A 17,114-nucleotide genomic window follows, 5' to 3' on the forward strand; every position below is an offset into this window, starting at 1 on the left:
GCTGCTAAATTTCTGCAGAATGAACGCTCCTTGCTTTTGCATACTACCTGAGTCTGATGTCTGTCTTCACTGATTCTTGGACGCTACCAGAGACAAAGTCTTGTCTAGGTGAAGTTCAAGAGAAATGGTAAAGTATCAGTATGAGTGTTTACCAAGGACTTGCCAGTGTATACAAAAACTAGCAACTGCAGCTTCCTCCTCCAGGATGTTGACAGTCTGAGACTGCTCACTTCCAGAGACTCCTCCCTCTGTGATGTACCTAATGACCACGCTAAGGTTCTGGGTTGCAGTGGTAGCAGATGCCCACCAGATCCCAGTTTAATGGACCTGTCCTTCAAACAAGCACATGCAACCTCTCAGCCTGGCCAGGGGAAATCGCCACCATTGTATTTAAGAGTGTGGAGTGGGGTCCAAATGGAAGAAAGACAGAACATATCCCTGAGCATCTTCTTCTCTAGATTATAGCACCTCTGTTCAACAAACTGAGTTAAACTGCCCAGATCCTTGTCACACGTGGAGACATCCTACCCTTGGTCACTTCTGTCAAGATTAAGTGTGGTTGTCCTAAGCAACGTATAGCATGGGTCAAACTATAAATGCAAGTGCTACAGCTCTGGTACCCTGGCAGTCCCGAGCAAAGGAATAACACAAAGTCACACAATACAACCAACCTCACATGAGTGATTTATTGGGAAAGATACAAAAAGATGACTGTTCCTGTCCCGGCAAGAAGCAGAGGGAACTGAATGAGAGGCAGGCTTCTATAGGATTTGGGGTGAGGGATTGCAAATGGGGAGGTTTCCAGGGTGGGGATTGATGAGATTTCAAGTACTGCTGGGCAGGTCCTCTTCATGCATGGTCCTTGGTTGGTGCATGGGCCCAGATTTGTTGGCTCCATTGGTTTTCTTATGGAGCTCCTATCCCCTCTAGGTCCTTCTATTCCTCCACTCTTTCCTATGACTCCCTATGCTCTGCCCAAAGTTTGGCTATAAGTCTTAGCATCTGCTTTGGTCCCTTACTGGGTCTTTTAGAGGACATCTATCAGATGCAGCCTATGGGCAGCTCAGTCTCCATGTGGTTTTCCTAATAAGGGGATACAGACTGTCTCTAACATGGGCTCTGTTGCCTGCTCTTTGATCACTTCCTTCTGGTGGGGAGCCCTTGTCAGGCCATGGAGGAAGAGGTTATAGGCAGTCCTAATGAGACTTGATAGGTCAAATGGTAGGGGAAGAGGGCTTCCCCTATCTGAGGACTGGGGGGGGGGGTCTATAGGAGGGAAGAAGTAGGGACGGTAGGACCAGGAGGAGATGAGGGAGGGGACTACAAATGGGATGTAAAGTGAATAAATTATAAAAAATAAATTTAAATTAAAAATAAGAATTAATCAATCAGTCAATCAATAAATGAGAATGCTGGACAGAGTGGGGGTTGAAAATCATCTCTAAATTTTCCAAACTCATGGTTGTTCTGGTTCCATTACTATAGAATAATCAACACCTGTAGAGCTTTTGTTTGACGCTGGCAACCTTTGTTTTTCCCCTAAGGAAATTCTGTTTAGAATATTTTCCTATCCATCATGTTGCTAATGAAGACTCCAGCTATTCTGTTGATAATAAATATGTTTTATAAGAAAAAAATTATTTATTAACAGATTGGTAATGAACTTCACTTAAATTGGAAGGTAGAGATTTCTCAATAGTTAATAATAAGTCAATAATTTCTCAATTTCATAACAAGCTTTACATGGGGACCTTTGGAGAAGAAGCACCAGGCCATAGGAAGACACCACATGCAGGAGTGCGTGCCTGGCAGCAACTCAACAAGGAATGTTGAAACAAGGCAAACTTCAAGTCTGAGGTCTGAGGAGATGATGTGAGATAGAGAAGCTGAATAATGGGGGAACTCATGAAAGACCTTGACTTTCATCCATAGAAGGTTAAATTTCATCTGTGAGATAGCTGAGCTTTCATGTGGTAATGGAAATGGAAAACGTGTTTTTGGCTCTCTTAAAATTACAGCGTAGGCACACTTTCCAGCACCTTCTCCACACCCATGAGGAAAAATAACCCATGCAACACAGAAACACCAAGTCTGAGACACTGTGAGAAGTCACTCAGTCTAAACCCATCCCTTTCCTTCATCACTTCTTTTAGGAAATGTGCCTCCACACCTCTTGAATGATATCTGAATTCAGAATTAGAGTGGGTGAAAAGGATAAAAAATGGTGACAGGTTCCCAAAGTACCAAGTCTCTATTTGTGTTTACCTGAAAAATACTGTTCATAACTTTAAAGTGAAAGTAAGTCGGACAGGTGAGGTGCAGGTGGAGATTAGAGTGGAAGGGCACGCTAATGGGCTATGGGGCTCTATAGATAAATTCCCACTTTTCTCCTGCCTTCTCTCCCCTCTCCCCTTATCTACAGCTAATTGGTGAGATAATCCTGCTTATTGGGTTTGTGAATCCCGACTGAATTTACTGGCTGTTCACTTCCTGTGCTCTATTTACTTCACACCTCTCTCTCACACACAGGCCATAATAATGGCTTTAGACTTGCCCAATGTTCTGTTCTGTTTCTCTTATCTCAACCCAACCTTTACCTTCTGCAATGACAGAAATGCTTTATGCTTGCCTCCTTCTATATTGCAGCTCCTTCCTCCCCAAAAGTGCTTATTGGGAACTACAAGTGTGACAAGCAGGAAGGAAGAACTGCTCTTTAAACAGAATTAAATTCAAACTTATGCACTCATTTGGGTCTAGAGGCCACCATGTTGGCTAACGTAGTTCTAAGATACAGGTTTTCAACTGATCATGGTAGCAGAGGCAGGAGGATTGAAAGTTTGAGGCAGGAAGTGGTTCTGGAAGACAAAAGAAGTCAAGAGAGTAAATGAGATTAATTGGCCGGGGGGGGGGAGGGGAGTCTTAAATAACTACAATAAGAAATAGAATGAGCTGGATATGGACCATGTCTTTAATCCCAGCACTCGGGAGGCAGAGGCAGGTGGATCTCTGTGAGTTTGGGGCCATCCTGGTCTACAAAGAAAATCACTGTCTCAAACAAACAAACAAAAAGAAGTAGGATGAGAGCCTGGTCCCTAAAATCCCAGCACTTAGGAAGCAGAAATAGGCAGATCTCTAAATCTCTGAGTTTGAAACCAGCTTGGTCTACAAAGTGAGTTCTAGGACTGCCAGGGCTACACAGAAAAAGCTTATCTTGAAAAGCAAAAGAAAACAAAACAAGAGGAGGAGGAAGAGAATGGAAGAAAGAAAGGAAAGGAGGGAAGAAGGAAAATGCCCAGAAAGAACACAAGAAAGATAAGGTGTAAGAAATTAGTTAGGAGCAAACCAGCAGTCCTAGGTGGCATTGTTAATAGTGCCTGAGCCTCACGACAAGACACTGCTTTAATAAATACAGATCTTTTCCTCCCCTATCACATTGCATTCAAAGGACTCATTTCCTGTAGCATAATGTCCAGAGTCGATAGTATGGTGCTGAATAACATTTGTAACCTAATCTCTTGCTTTTTCACCACTATGTCCTCTGCCCAACTCCGTTTATATTCTAGCACTGCATAGGCTTGCTTCTCCCAGCAACACCCAGTTTTAGATCTCCCAGCTATTACCACTGTTCTTTGTTCTACCTAAAACGTTCATCCTTTATTTCTTTCCTTTCAAACATTTTCAAAACCTAATAAATAAATAAAGCCCTGACCCCATCCCCATCAGAAAGACCACCCCCTTCTTGACCTTAGGTGAGCCATGGGGCATCCCTCAGCCTAGTTTCCTCATCTGTAAAGTCGGAATGATAACATTTCTTCCTTTGGGGAAGATTAAGTACTGCTACTTTTAAACTCCACCACTGAAAAAGCATGAAATAAAAACAGCTGTTAATACCCCCACCCAAAAGTTACTGCTAACATTATGTGATGTTAGAAATATTTACGAAAGGAACTGTCTCTCTCCTGGAGACTGTGAGTTTATTAACAGCAAAGCTTGGTCTTATTCAGTGCTCTCCCCACTGAATACACTGTAGCTACTGGACAGATGCCTTGGCTAGCCTGTTAATGAATGAGTCGGTGAATAAACAGAGTGTCACAGAATAAGCTCTGACTAGGTCTTTAAAAAAAGTAAAACAAAACATGGTTCTTTAAGAAGAAGTAAAAAAGACACAATGATAGCAAAGATGAGGGGGAAGAACTCTAACAACTTTGGTAAAAAATGTATTAAAATTTGGGGCCAGATGTGGTGGTGCATGGGAGGCAGAAAAAGATAGATCTCTTAAGAGTTTGAGGCCAGCCTGGTCTACATAGTGAGTTTCAGGATAGCCAGGGCTTTGTCCGGAGACTTTGTCTCAAAAAACCAATAACAACTGTGATAATTAATATTACATTTAGAGTTCAGACTTGCTAAGACCAAAAAGCAAAAAATGCAAGCCCCTAGCTTGGATAGGCTGTACCCCACCAGCCATTTCCCCTTTTATCCCAGACATTGAAGACTAGTCTTAAATCGACTGATCTTGTAAAATACGCTGATAGTAGGTCATAACACTAACGGCTATTCCTGCTTTTGTAATCAAACTTGCTTACTCTGCTCAAAAAGATGACTAGAACAACTAGAAGATCTATGTTAAAATCAGACCCCGCCGACACACGTACACAGGATACATATACTCTTTTGGGTTTTGCCTTCATAAGCCTCAGGCTGAGATCCCCAGAGGGTGCCTCTTGGGAGTGCACTCAGGTGCTAGTACCCAAGTTACAAAAACAACCAAACAACCAAAACCAAACATTAAAATTTATTCATGGTCATAGTGAATCTCTGAGTGACCTCAGACCTGTAACACAACAGCAACAAAAATCAGCATTTTCCCAAAAGCAGATTAAGCAGTCTAAGCAGAGATTTTTGCTTTTGTCTTCTTTAAAAGGCCTGGAAGAAATTAAACTATTTTAAAGAGAAACATGAGTGAGTCTCTCACTCTAAATGATATTTAAACTATTATTTAGACTATTAAGACAAAGAGTGCCAAAGGAGTGGGAAATTCCCCAGGAATCTCAATGCTGAGAGAAGGAAAAGGCACCACCCAGAGGGGACACTTGTCTCCCTGAAAGAGAATTCACATAGTTCTAACTGTTTGTCATACCACCCTCTACAGGATGAGAAGCCCAGACAGTGATGGTTAGATGTGGATACCCTTGGCCCTCTATTTCATCTCACTTCAGGACCCCAAAGACAGACTTTGGGTTCACTGCACCTCGATGTCCCTCTTGCACCTCGATGTCCCTCTTTCCAGATGACCACATTGAATACCTCCCTCTCTCTTTTTTCTTTCTTTCTTCTTTTGTATTTTTTTAAATTCACTTAATTTTATGTGCATTGGTGTGACGGTGTTGGATCCCCTGGAACTGGAGTTACAGACGGCTGTGAGCTGCCATCTGGGTGGTGGGAATTGAACCTGGATCCTCTGGAAGAGCAGTCAGAGCTCTTAACCTTGGAACCATCTCTTCAGCCTTTCTCTCCCCTTCTTTCACTACTTTTTAAAAATTTATTTATTTTATGTCATGTGTATTGCATGTAGGTCTGTGTAAGGATGTTGGATCTCCTGGAACTGGAATTAGAGGTAGTTGTGAGCTGCCATGTCGGTACTGGGAATTGAACCCCAGTCTTGTTGAAGAACAGACAATGCTCTGAAGGGAGTGGGGGAACTATCCTTCAGCACTTCACTGCTAATTTGACGCTTTTAGTTGGCTTGTTGAGGACGACTGTCTTAACCTGCCTCAGAGCACAGGCCATGACCCTTAAGTTAGATGACACTCCTACTGTTTGCTTGAACCAGCTCCAACATTTTTGCCTTTTTTTTTTTTTTACTTTGCTTTTCCTGCCCCCAGGGGTCCTCTGTCCCCCTCCTCTTCCCCATGGGGGACAAGGCTTTCGTCACTGTTGCCAAGGCAACAGTGGGGATGCCTCATTCTCCACAGCTCCACATATCTAAGTATATCTTAGCCTTTGTCCGCAAGGCTGGCTCAATTCTTTGGAAGTCCACCACTGAATCAGCTGTCTTCTACACACAATTATTCATTATCGTACCTTATTTAAGCCGATCTATTAAAAAAAAAAAAAAGTCTTCACCTGAAAACGGCCTTTACACGGACAGGTCAATTTTCTTGAGCGCCCCAGACATCAGTTCTGGGGAGCAAATGTGAAAATCGCCTTTGCAAGTGCGCGCTTCCGAAAATGCCGGTCAATTTTAAAGCACGCGCTGGGGCATTCATAATGGATTTCCCTTTTAAAAGCACAGGGGACAAAAATAAACCTGACAAAAGGGCAGCTGTAGAGTTTTAACATGTGGAAAACTCCACAGGCGGCAGTTACATAACGGGAAAGAAACAAGATAAATATTTCACACCATCAGATGAACTTCCAGATGACAACGGAAAAGCCAAGAACCCACAAGACACCTTAACTCTCTAAGGGGAAAAACCTTGACCCGAGAAGAAGCCAATGCTGATGATAAAATCTGGGACCTGACTGGCGGCACGAATGATGGCTGCCCAGCCCCTTTCCCCGAGCCCCCCTTTCCAGAGTCTGAGGCTGAGCTCACGAACTCTACTTTAAGAGCGCTTTCCCAGCGATTTTGTCCACTAGGTAGAAAATTTCCGAAAATCTCCCACGCTAGGCAAAACACTGAAAAGGAAGGCTTTTTTTGCGCCGAGAAGAAGAAGAGACGTGGGGAGACAGACTGATACAAACACACACACCACGGTGCCCATCCCACCCGGCTGCGCCCCCCCCCCCCCCCCCCCCCCCCCCGGGACAACTGGCAGCCCAGGGCAGACAGACTGATACAAACCCACCCCCCCCGGTGCCCCCCCCCCCCGGCTGCCCCCCCCCCCCCCCGCCCCTCGCCTTGGGGACAGCTGGCAGCCCAGCGCGGGACCAGACACAAAGCGGATAAGCCCGGGGGCGGAGACCGACCTGCAGGGCTCTCCCTCGGACAGCCGCCTCCCGCACCCCTCGTTTAGGACCCTGCGGACACCGCGTCCTGCGTCCACGCCCTCTCCTCAAGCCTCCCCACCCTTAAAAAGAAGGAACGTCCGAGACCCCACGTCCCAGGGCCAGAGGACCCGTCCCACGGCAGCCAGTGGAGACACCCCTGACCGGAGAGACTGACATCCGCACAGATCCCGCCTCTCTGCCTCCACCTCTCCGGAGACCCACTCTCTGCTCCGCCGCCCCGCCAAGTGCTGGGGGCCCCCGCTGCCTGTCGCGCTCCTGCGGGGGGACCCTCGGCTACGCAGCCAGCTGGCGCCCGCGTAGATGGCGAGGAGCCCCCAAGGCCTCCTGATGCTGCTGCTGCTGCACTACTTGATGGTCGCCCTGGACTGTAAGTCGCTGGGGTACCTCCACCTCGCCACCCTCCTACCTACTCTCTGTCCCGCTATCCCAGCCTCCGGGACTCTTGCCTGCAAGCATGGCGCTCAGGGCTGGGGATCTGTCCCGGGGCACGAGGGTTTGCACTCTGGGTGCAGGAAGGGTAATCTGGAAGCGGGCAGGCTCTGGGCGGGGAGACCGAAGTCTTGAGTGTCTTGTAGTGTTGGATTTTGTCAGTTACAGTTGAAGAAAATTAAGGGTCCCTGCTAGACTCTAGATTCTCATCTCCTTGCAAAGTCGGAGGAAGTTTCCAAAGACACAGGGACGTGATCAGAATGCAAAAACTCACTAAGTATTTAAGATGCAAAGAGCCCAAGGAAGATGGCATCCGGGGTTAGGGAAGGCCACTCTCAAGTACCAGCGGCCAAGGGGTCAGTGGCAGAGTCCCAGCTGCCCCGGCAAGGTGCTAGTGGAACACTTTAGAAGCCATGGTGGGCCAAGGCCGAGGCTGCTGAACCACGGTAGCTTTTAGCCTCTCTGCCTGCAAAACCTAGTTAGAAAAGTCTTGTCTGTCCACTCTAGCCAGCTGCCGCGTCCTCGGGGGAAGTCCAGCCAGCAGGGCGATTGTTAGAAAGGCGCAGGAGATGAATGAGAAGCTGGCAGCTGGCGTAGCAGGCGAGGCGTCCCAAAGCCAGTTTCTCTGGGTGTTTTCAAAGAGGATTTGCACGGATGCTGGGCTAATGTGATTTGAAATTTGATGTTGTTTTCTTCGCGATAACTTTTTAGGAAACTGGAAAAAAAAAGTTACGATGGATTTTAAGCGCTGAAATCTTGTTGTTGGTGGTGCCATGTTAACTTTTGTTTTGTTTTTTTTTTCTTTCTTGGGGGAGTGGTATATGTTACTGTTGACGTTCAAGTTCCAGTCACAGTACTTATAGTATTTAAATTAATAAAATTGTTCTGCCCGATGAACGTCTCAAAGCCCCAATATTAAGGCGTTTTCTCAGACTCCCTTAGACCATGCCCAAAGTGATGTGAGCTCACAAAGCGGAATGTCCCTCAGAGCCCAGGCAGGGTGCCTGTTGTATCGGGGAAGGGGACTTGTCAAGCTTGGAAGTTGAAGATTCACAATGAAGCCTTTATGCATTCTGAAATATTAGCTTGTATCAATCGGAACACTGGTGCGTACTCAGATGAAAATCAGCAAGGAAGCTGAAATCTGCAGGAAGTGTAGCAGAACTGCAGCTGGCAAAGTTGTGTGTTCCTCTGAGCTCTTAAGTCTCACTTTAACAGCAGTGTGACTGGTGTAGAATTGCTCATTTAAAAAAAGAAATAAATAAATAGTTTTTCTCTGTTATTCCTACTCAGTCATCTAAATAGAGACGATAGATGCAGTTTGAAATTGTAGTCAAGAACCCAGAAGCAAGCAAAGGCTTACTGACTGTAAAATGGACGAGCTCTTCAATTTCTAGGTTATCCCTGGACTTGGCAAATCCCGATACCTGTAAGGAATAAATTGGGGGCGTTTTCCACACTGCTTTTCTGGCAGAGTTCCCCCAGTGCCAGAAAGTCTGGCATCTCAAGAGTGTTCCTTTTAGTACCCTTAAGACATTTTTGTTATTTATTTATTACAATTTATGCACTTTGTATCCCATTTGTATCCCACTTTGAATCCCTATTCTCCCCCTATGCCCTTTCCCTAGTCCACTGATAGGAGAGGTCCTTGTCCCCTTCTGACCCTAGCCAATCAGGTCTCATCAGGGATGGCTGCATCATCTTCTTCTGTAGTCTGGCAAGGCTGCACCCCCCCAGGGGGAGGCGATCAAAGAGCCAGCCGCTGAGTTCATGTCAGAGACAGCCTCTGCTCCCCTTATTAGGGAACCCACTTGGAAACTGGGCTGCCTATAGGCATCCTCTGAACAAAGGGTCTAGGTCCTCTCCATACATGGTCCTTGGTTGGAGTATCAGTCTCTGCAGGATGCTCTGGGCCCAGGTTTTTTTGGCTCTGTTGGTCTCCTTGTGGAGTTCCTGTCCCCTCCAGGTCTTTCTATCTCCCTCTTATTCCATATGGTTCCCTGCACTTTGCCCAAAGTTTGGCTATGAGTCTCAGCATCTCCTTTGATATCCTGATGGGTAGAGCCTTTCAGAGGTCCCCTGTGGAAGGTTTCTCTCCTGTTCTTTGTCTTCTCCAACTTCCGATATGTATCCTGTTTGCCCTTCTGAGTGAAGTTTCACCCTCTTCCCTAGGGTCCTCCTTGTTGTTTAGCTTCTTTAGTACTATAGATTTTAGTATCTTTATCCTATATTATATGGCTAAAATCCACTTATCAATATATACCTTGATTGACACATATCAATATGTGTCTAGATTACCTGACTCAGGATGATCTTTTCTAGTTCCCACCATTTGCCAGCAAATTTCATGATTTCCTTTTTTTAAAATGCTGAGTAGTATTCCATTGTGTAAATGTACCACAATTTCTGTATCCATTCCTCAGTTGAGGGACATGTGGGTTGTTTCCAGATTCTGGCTATTATGAATAACACTGCTATGAACATAGTTGAGCAAATGTTCTTGTTGTATGGGTTAGCATCTTTCGGATATATGTCCAGGAGTGGTATAGCTGGGTCTTGAGGTAGCACTATTCCTAATTTTCTGAGAAAGTACCAGATTGGTTTCCAAAGTGGTTGTACAAATTTACATTCCCACCAGCAATGGAGGAGGGTTCCCCTTTCTCCACAACCTCCCCAGCATGTATTATCCCTTGAGTTTTTTATCTTAGCCATTCTTATGGGTGTGAGGTGGAATCTCAGGGTCATTTTGATTTGCATTTCTCGGATGACTAAGGACATTGAGCATTTCTTTAAGTGTTTCTCTACCATTTTATAATCCTCTGTTGAGAATTCTATTCATCTCTGTACCCCATTTAAATGGGATTTCTTGGTTTTAGTATTTAACTTCTTGAGTTCTTTATATATTCTGTATATTAGCCCTCTGTCAGATGTAGGATTGGTGAAGATCTTTTCTCTATCTGTAGGCTGTCCTTTTGTTCTGATGACAGTGTCCTTTGCTTTAAGACTTTTAAGGCAATTGAGATCTAAAAATAAGAGTACATTCGTATAGAAAGTTCCCATATATCCCACAGCCAGTTGCCACCATTATTGTCCACCGACACATCACTATCATCTCAGTGTCACATGGAACACTCTGCTCAGACTGTTCTCATTCTATGGCATGTACTTTTCTGATCTGGGATTCCACATTGTGCTCTATAGTCATGTTCCTTTATGCTCCTCTTGGCTGTGGCAGCATTTCAGACACCCCTCGTTTTTTAGCGACCCTGACAGGTGCTGGTCAAATATGCTGTTAAATTTCCTTCAACTGAAAACACATATGGACTAATATCTAGCCCAAATGTAAAAATATATATTAACAAGATATTTAAGTAGTTGTAATTTATTAGGCCTTTATAGTTGGGAGGGATCAAAAAGACTGTAAGAATTCATCTTCTCATTCTAATTGAGGTCATGATGGCTGAGGTTACAGACCAAAAGTGTCCTTGTTGTTCTGAGGCTCGTTCATATGTATGCATGCATGTATGCAAGCAATATTTAGTGTGTTCATAGCATAATAAAAACTAAAACCATGTGTTATGAAAAAATTTCCTTCAACTCGTCTATCTCAGATGCTTATTTGTGGTTAGATGAGGTCATAGGACTTTTGGAGGAAGAGCATGGGGAAAGGGCCATTTTCATCCTGTCTTAATGCAGGGAGTATGGCAACATGGCCCATCACTGGGATGTCAACCTTCATTGCTTGGTGGAAGCAGTGTGTGTTGGGTTTCTCCACAGGTTCTCTACTGTTTTGACCTCAATTCCATACTATACTTTTAGAGGGAAGTCGATATTTTCAGCTCACACCTTTTTAGAGGAAAGTCACACTCACAGACAGAGGCTAGCTTGCTGGTACATGACTATCATCTCAGCAGTCAGGCGGGAAATGGAAGGTTCTTTCAAGGCCATAAAGGATTCAAGGACAACCTGAATTATAGTGAGACTATCTCCAAAATTAACCAAGGAATGAGGGCGGCAGTGGGGCTCAGGAGTAGAAAGTAAGGGCTGGAAATAAGCAGTCACATAACATGAACATACACATGTGCTCGCACACACATAGCCCGTGCACACACACACGAAGGAATGTGTTTCATCTCCTTCAGGGTGAAATTTCTTCATAAACTATTTGGAATTTTCATGCATCAGAAATGTGTCTTCTCAAACTTATTCACTTATTTAATCACTTATTTTAATATCAGCATGAGCTTATTAATAAACACATAAATATATTTAGTTCATAGCAGACTACTATTTTTATTTATTAAAGAACTAGGTTATCCCTTATGCTGAAATCACATATTCATTTAATATTCCTCTCAAATATAGCTGTACAGATCCTTTGTCCCAACCTAACCATGTGTAATTATATCATGCATATCACATTCTTTCTACTATCTGTCAATTTCTAATGTCTTTCATGGTAGTTTAGGGAATTTTTTGTTGTGATTTTCATTTCTAAAGCATGAATTCAACATCATTTATTGATCTATGGATATTTACTTTTGTATTTAAGTGATGTATTGCTCCCCTACCAGCTACTGTAATAAAGTATGTAGAACAATCACATTGGAAAGAGCAAAGGTCTATTTTGCATCCAGGTTTCAGAGGTTTCAGTCTGTGCCTGGCCTCTGCTTTTGCAGCTTTGTTGACACAGTCCATGGAGAACACAAGGAAAAGAGTTCTGTCCCTACAAGAAACCAAAAGACAGGAAGGAGAAAGGTTTCCTATTCCCTATAACCCCCAGTGGTAGGTAAATGTCCAGGAAACATCACCTCTTAAAGGTTTTACAATTTCCCAAGGACCAAGGCTTGGCCAGGGACCAAGCCTTTTTTCCACATAGGTCTTTGGAGAACACTTATCCAGACTATAAACACTGTCTTTCCTTCTCCAGCAAGGCAGAAGTTCTTTGATATTTCACTGCCATTCTTATGGCCATTACTGAACAAAGTACGTGGTTCATAGTAGATGTGAGCATGTGTCTGCTAGTCAGATGACATCTTAGTCCACGCAGCCTGCTTTGACAAAATATCATAAACTGTGTGGCTTATTTTTAAGAAGTGTTTTTTTTTTTCCTTCACAGCTATAGAAGCTGAAAATCGACAATTGAGACAAGAGCATGTGCAGTGTTTGATGAGGGCCCAGTGTCTGGTTCATATATGATTCCTCATGACATCCTCACATGGTAGACAGGGCAGGGCAGCTCTTTGGGGACCTGTTTTATAAGGGGTGTAATCTTTTTGCAAGAGCTTCCTTTATGACCTAATCCCCTAACAGTCCCATGTCATAATGCAATCTATCATGTTGGCAGTCAGGTTTCCATGTGACTTTGGTAGACACAAATGTCCAGACTGTAGAATGGGATGGGGATGAGGTAGGGAAGATGGCTATTGTAGACCGAGTAAATTAATTAATAATAATACTTTAAATCACAAAGCACCAGCTTCATGTTGGTTGAGTGGAGTGTCACATTTCTATAAGGTAATAGGTTGTTATTTCTAAAAAAAAAAAAAAAAAAATTAAAATTAAACAGGAGGTATGAGTGTTCAGCATTGGGAATGGGACTCTCATGAGTATTGGGAGCTCTCGGAGAGCACTTTCTGCCACTTAACAGACTGATAGCAGCTGGGTTTTCAGATGTGGACCCCTAGCCAGCCATTTGGCACAAGTCTGTAATCTCTCATAAAGTGATCAGAGCTATGAGAGGGAAAAAAAAGGTCTGGATCCTTCATAACATCATAGACAGGAAACTTCTGCCTTTTGTAAATATTGTCAAGAACAAAACATCACAATAGACTGGCGGAAAGGAGTGATTTGAGACTGGTAAAGTCTCAATTAGCTAAGAACATAAAGGTCAAAATGGGAGTTTGCTGGTGGACATGACCACCACTTAAAGACACTATCAGATGCTGCATTTCAAAAGGTCTCAAACAAGAGCTCCAGCCTTGAGCAGAGCAGTGAGCTTTCTTTGGTCAAGAACTCTCCCTTACCCTTTCACCTGTACATGAGAGGTAGATCCATCCCAATGGGGCTTAGGGATTTGAAACACCCACACACTTTCCCTTGTGCTGGATTTTTCCCAATGGGCTTATCAGCAGAGGAATAGGCAACAGCTGCTTTTTTTTTCTTTCTTTCTTTCTTTTTAAGTCAAAGACCACCAGGGATCTGTTAAGGTTGTCAATCAAATACTTGTTTGTCTGGCTGTTTGTTTTTTTTCACATGATGTCAGTGGTAGATTGCTAAGCCCATTCTTCAGGACTTTCAGAGGGAAGTGAGGGTGAATTTAGAGAAGAGGAATTAGGACTGGGTCAGGTGTTTCCTTTGGCAAAGCTAGAAATGGAAGCCTTAAAACTGAGTAGTGCTTCTTGGAAGGCCTTATGTGTTCAAGTGCAGAACTCAGAAAAGTAACCCAAATGATGAGTTGTCTATTGTTGTGAAGACAAAGGCCATAAGACTACAACATTAATCCATTATGTTAGCATTCAATTTGTCGATAAGCACTTGTTTCTCAGCTTTGTCTAGCTTCTAAAAGTGATCACAGGGCCTAACCATCTATCTTAAAGCCCAGCAGCAATGTGAGGCTTCTGCCTCTGTGCCTCCCACCCTTCCGTCTGTGCCATCTGAGTAATTCAGGCTAACATATCTGTTTCAAACCAGTTGGTTAGCAGCTTCAGTTCCACTACAGCCTTGATTCCTATTTATGGTGTAAAGTAACATTCATAGGTTTGCGAATACACTGCTGGGGTGTGGCCAGTGTCACCGTCAAGAACATCTTACAGGGAACATCTAACCTTCAGCTGTAGAGTGTCATTCATGGCGATGTAAAGCTATACTCTTGCTTTGCATTTGGCTGCATGGTTCAGTGGTAAAGAGCATATACTATCAGACTGACGGCTGAGTCAATAAAGGCACCTGCTGCCAAGTCTGACGCCTTGAGTTTGATTCCTGCGACCTGTACTGTAGAGAAAATTAACCCTGAAAGGCGCGTGCATCCCAAACAATAGCAAGTAAGTGTAAACACACACGCACTGCAAAATGTTCTGTGATGCTGCGCTTACTCCCCAGCTGTGTGACCTGGTACAAACTGCGTCATTTCGCTACCTGTTTACTCATTTGTGGGTGGTGATAATCCCTATAATGCTGTCAACCTTATGGCAATTGGGGAGAATTAAGTGTGTTGACCCAGTTAGAAAACAGGAGCAGCCAGCCAGACCTATTATACACATGTGGTCAGTTGAAGTTACATTTGGAAGAGGACATACTGGTGGTGTATGAGTACACACAGGTAGGGGTGGCTGCCAAGGGGGCGCTTGCTTCTGTAATTATTTCTTAATGGTTTATTACATTTTATGATATTTTATGATACAGACTTACATGCCCACAGAGAATTGTCTTATATTTGAAAAGTAATTAAATTTAATGAGGAAGTTGACAAATTACACTTGAAACTTTATGATTCTCCTCCCTCTCTCCCTCTCTCTACCTCTCCTTCTTCCTTTCTGGGCATTAAATCTATCAACTGGAACATGCAAAGCATTAAGTCTACCAGTGAGCTATTTCTCAAGCCCCTAAGAAATAAAATTTAAAAAAATGTCTGCCATAGGTGTGTCCAACTTCCTGTTCACCTCTGGATATGAAGCATTAGCCCTTGGTTAGTATTTACCTTCTTTCAGTTTGTTTGTTCCCTTTCTCACCCTGGGATTATCTTTCTTCAGCATTTGTTTAAATGTTTCTGAATTTCCATGAGTTGCCACCCTTAGGAAGGTTGTTTTATTTTATATGTTCTCTCTCTCTCTCTTTCTCTCCCTCCCTTCCTCCTTCCCTCTTATGCACACACATGTGCGTGTTTGGGTGTGTACGCACACACACACACACACACACACACAGAATATAAATAGCCAAATGTTTAAATAGATGTGCACACGCACGCATGCACATAAGAGACAGAGAAAGAATATCCACATGTTTAAATAGATGTCTCCTCGGCTCAGCCAGCAAGACCACCAAGCTCCAGCCTTTGGTGGGGTGTTGCTTCTGACTCCCAGGGATTGGTCAGGAAGTTTTCTCTGGTTTGAACCCCTTCTACAATTTATGAGCCTCTGAACAAAGGACTGCTCTGACCCAGTGCTGTGAATGTGCAGTATTCAAGAGTACACTTCTAGCTGGTCACTGTCTTGGCTCCAGGAGTTCTGAGCAAGAGTCCTTGTGATCTTAACTGGCAGGAAATTTGGCTCTTTATTGGGATTTCGCTCTCTCTTTCACTCGTTTCTCGTTCTCACATCACTAACACCAAGTTTTTAATTAGTTGTATAAGATTTTCTGTTTTGTTTTAGTTATCAACATTGCCCTTTTCCAGAAGGACAACTTATCTTTTACACACTGAACTCCTGGATATGAAAAAAATCCAATGCTGAAAATTCTGTAACTTTTTGAGTAATAGAAGAATCTACAGTGAATGCGGGTACAATGAAAATAGCGTATAAATTACTTTTGGGTTATAAGGTACATATGGGATAGAATAGAAACAGATTTTATGTTAGGAGTTGGATCCTTTCCCTATGATATCTCATTATGCCTGTGCAAATGCCCTGGAATCCATGCGAGTTCTGTTGCCAAGCTTTTCAGACAATGCTGTAGAGAGTGAAGACCCCACACCTAGTCCCCTTCTTGCTTGGACTGGCCAGTTTGCTTACTCTCACGTCTGCTGAAGTGTTTGATGTCTTCTTAGAACTTTTTCCCATCATGAGGACCTGCTAAGTATTTTGCTGCAGACAAAGCCAAACATAAAAGTAAGACTTAGTAACTCATTCACTCATATAGTAAGTATGTAAAGTAACATATACATGTGGTAAAGTCACATATGTGGAAAGAGCATAACTAGAAGCTAGGCCTCCTTTGCTGCTCCTGACTACTGCTGTATGACTTACAGGTAATTGCTCTTAAGTTCTTGCATACAGTTTCATGAAATAGAAAACAACCATTCCAGTAAAATATGAATGTATTTATGTAGTTTCTTTACAAACAAAAGAGCTAAGCAAGGTTCTGTGTACTGAGACAGAGAAATTGCCACCCATTCTGTGCCAGTTTGGGCCACAAAAGGAGTTCCATACCAGTTAGGGCTGCTATTGAGATCATGTATCAAAACAAACAAATTTAAAATCAGTCTTGCATCCTCCAGAAAGTAAGATTATTCTGTGAAGAATGCATGCAGTGCTCTCACCTTCCTACTAAAAATTATTTTTGTTAGTAATGAAGCCCCTGTACAAAGTTAGGTCTCACACTTGGGACTCACAATAACATCATAGAGAAACCTTGAAAAAAACTTTTTTGCGAAAATGCAATAGAAGCAATCTACTAACAAAAACAAATAATGGCAGAGAGTAATTAGCACATTTGAGGGAAGTAGACTTTCAAACCAGTGACCAGAGCTAAGCAGGGGAAAATGCCAGCCTAGATCCAATTAGAAAGTCCAGGGAAGAGGGTGTGTGCCAGACCCAGCGAGAACACCAGCGACAGCTAGGATTCACAGACAAGGGCAAATGGCTGCTATTTAAAGAGACCAGAGAAGAAGTAATGACCACAAATAAAAAGGGAATGTGGTGAGCTGCTGGAGAAGTGCTAATTTTGAAGGGGAAGGT

At 43.4% G+C, this 17,114-nt stretch overlaps 1 protein-coding gene across 1 annotated transcript in view; it reads left to right on the forward strand.

Annotated features, from left to right (window-relative positions):
- Positions 1–6,963: 6,963 nt before the first annotated feature.
- Positions 6,964–17,114, forward strand: part of Jam2 (junctional adhesion molecule 2) — a 66,029-nt gene continuing 55,878 nt past the window's right edge. The window contains exon 1 of the mRNA XM_055615002.1: positions 6,964–7,378. Coding sequence (XP_055470977.1) covers positions 7,312–7,378 — 67 coding nt within the window. The 5' untranslated portion in view covers positions 6,964–7,311. The remainder of the gene's footprint in view (positions 7,379–17,114) is intronic.

Source organism: Psammomys obesus, unplaced genomic scaffold, assembly GCF_907164565.1.
Source record: "Psammomys obesus unplaced genomic scaffold, mPsaObe1.curated_primary_1811, whole genome shotgun sequence".
Taxonomy (NCBI): Eukaryota; Metazoa; Chordata; class Mammalia; order Rodentia; family Muridae; genus Psammomys; species Psammomys obesus.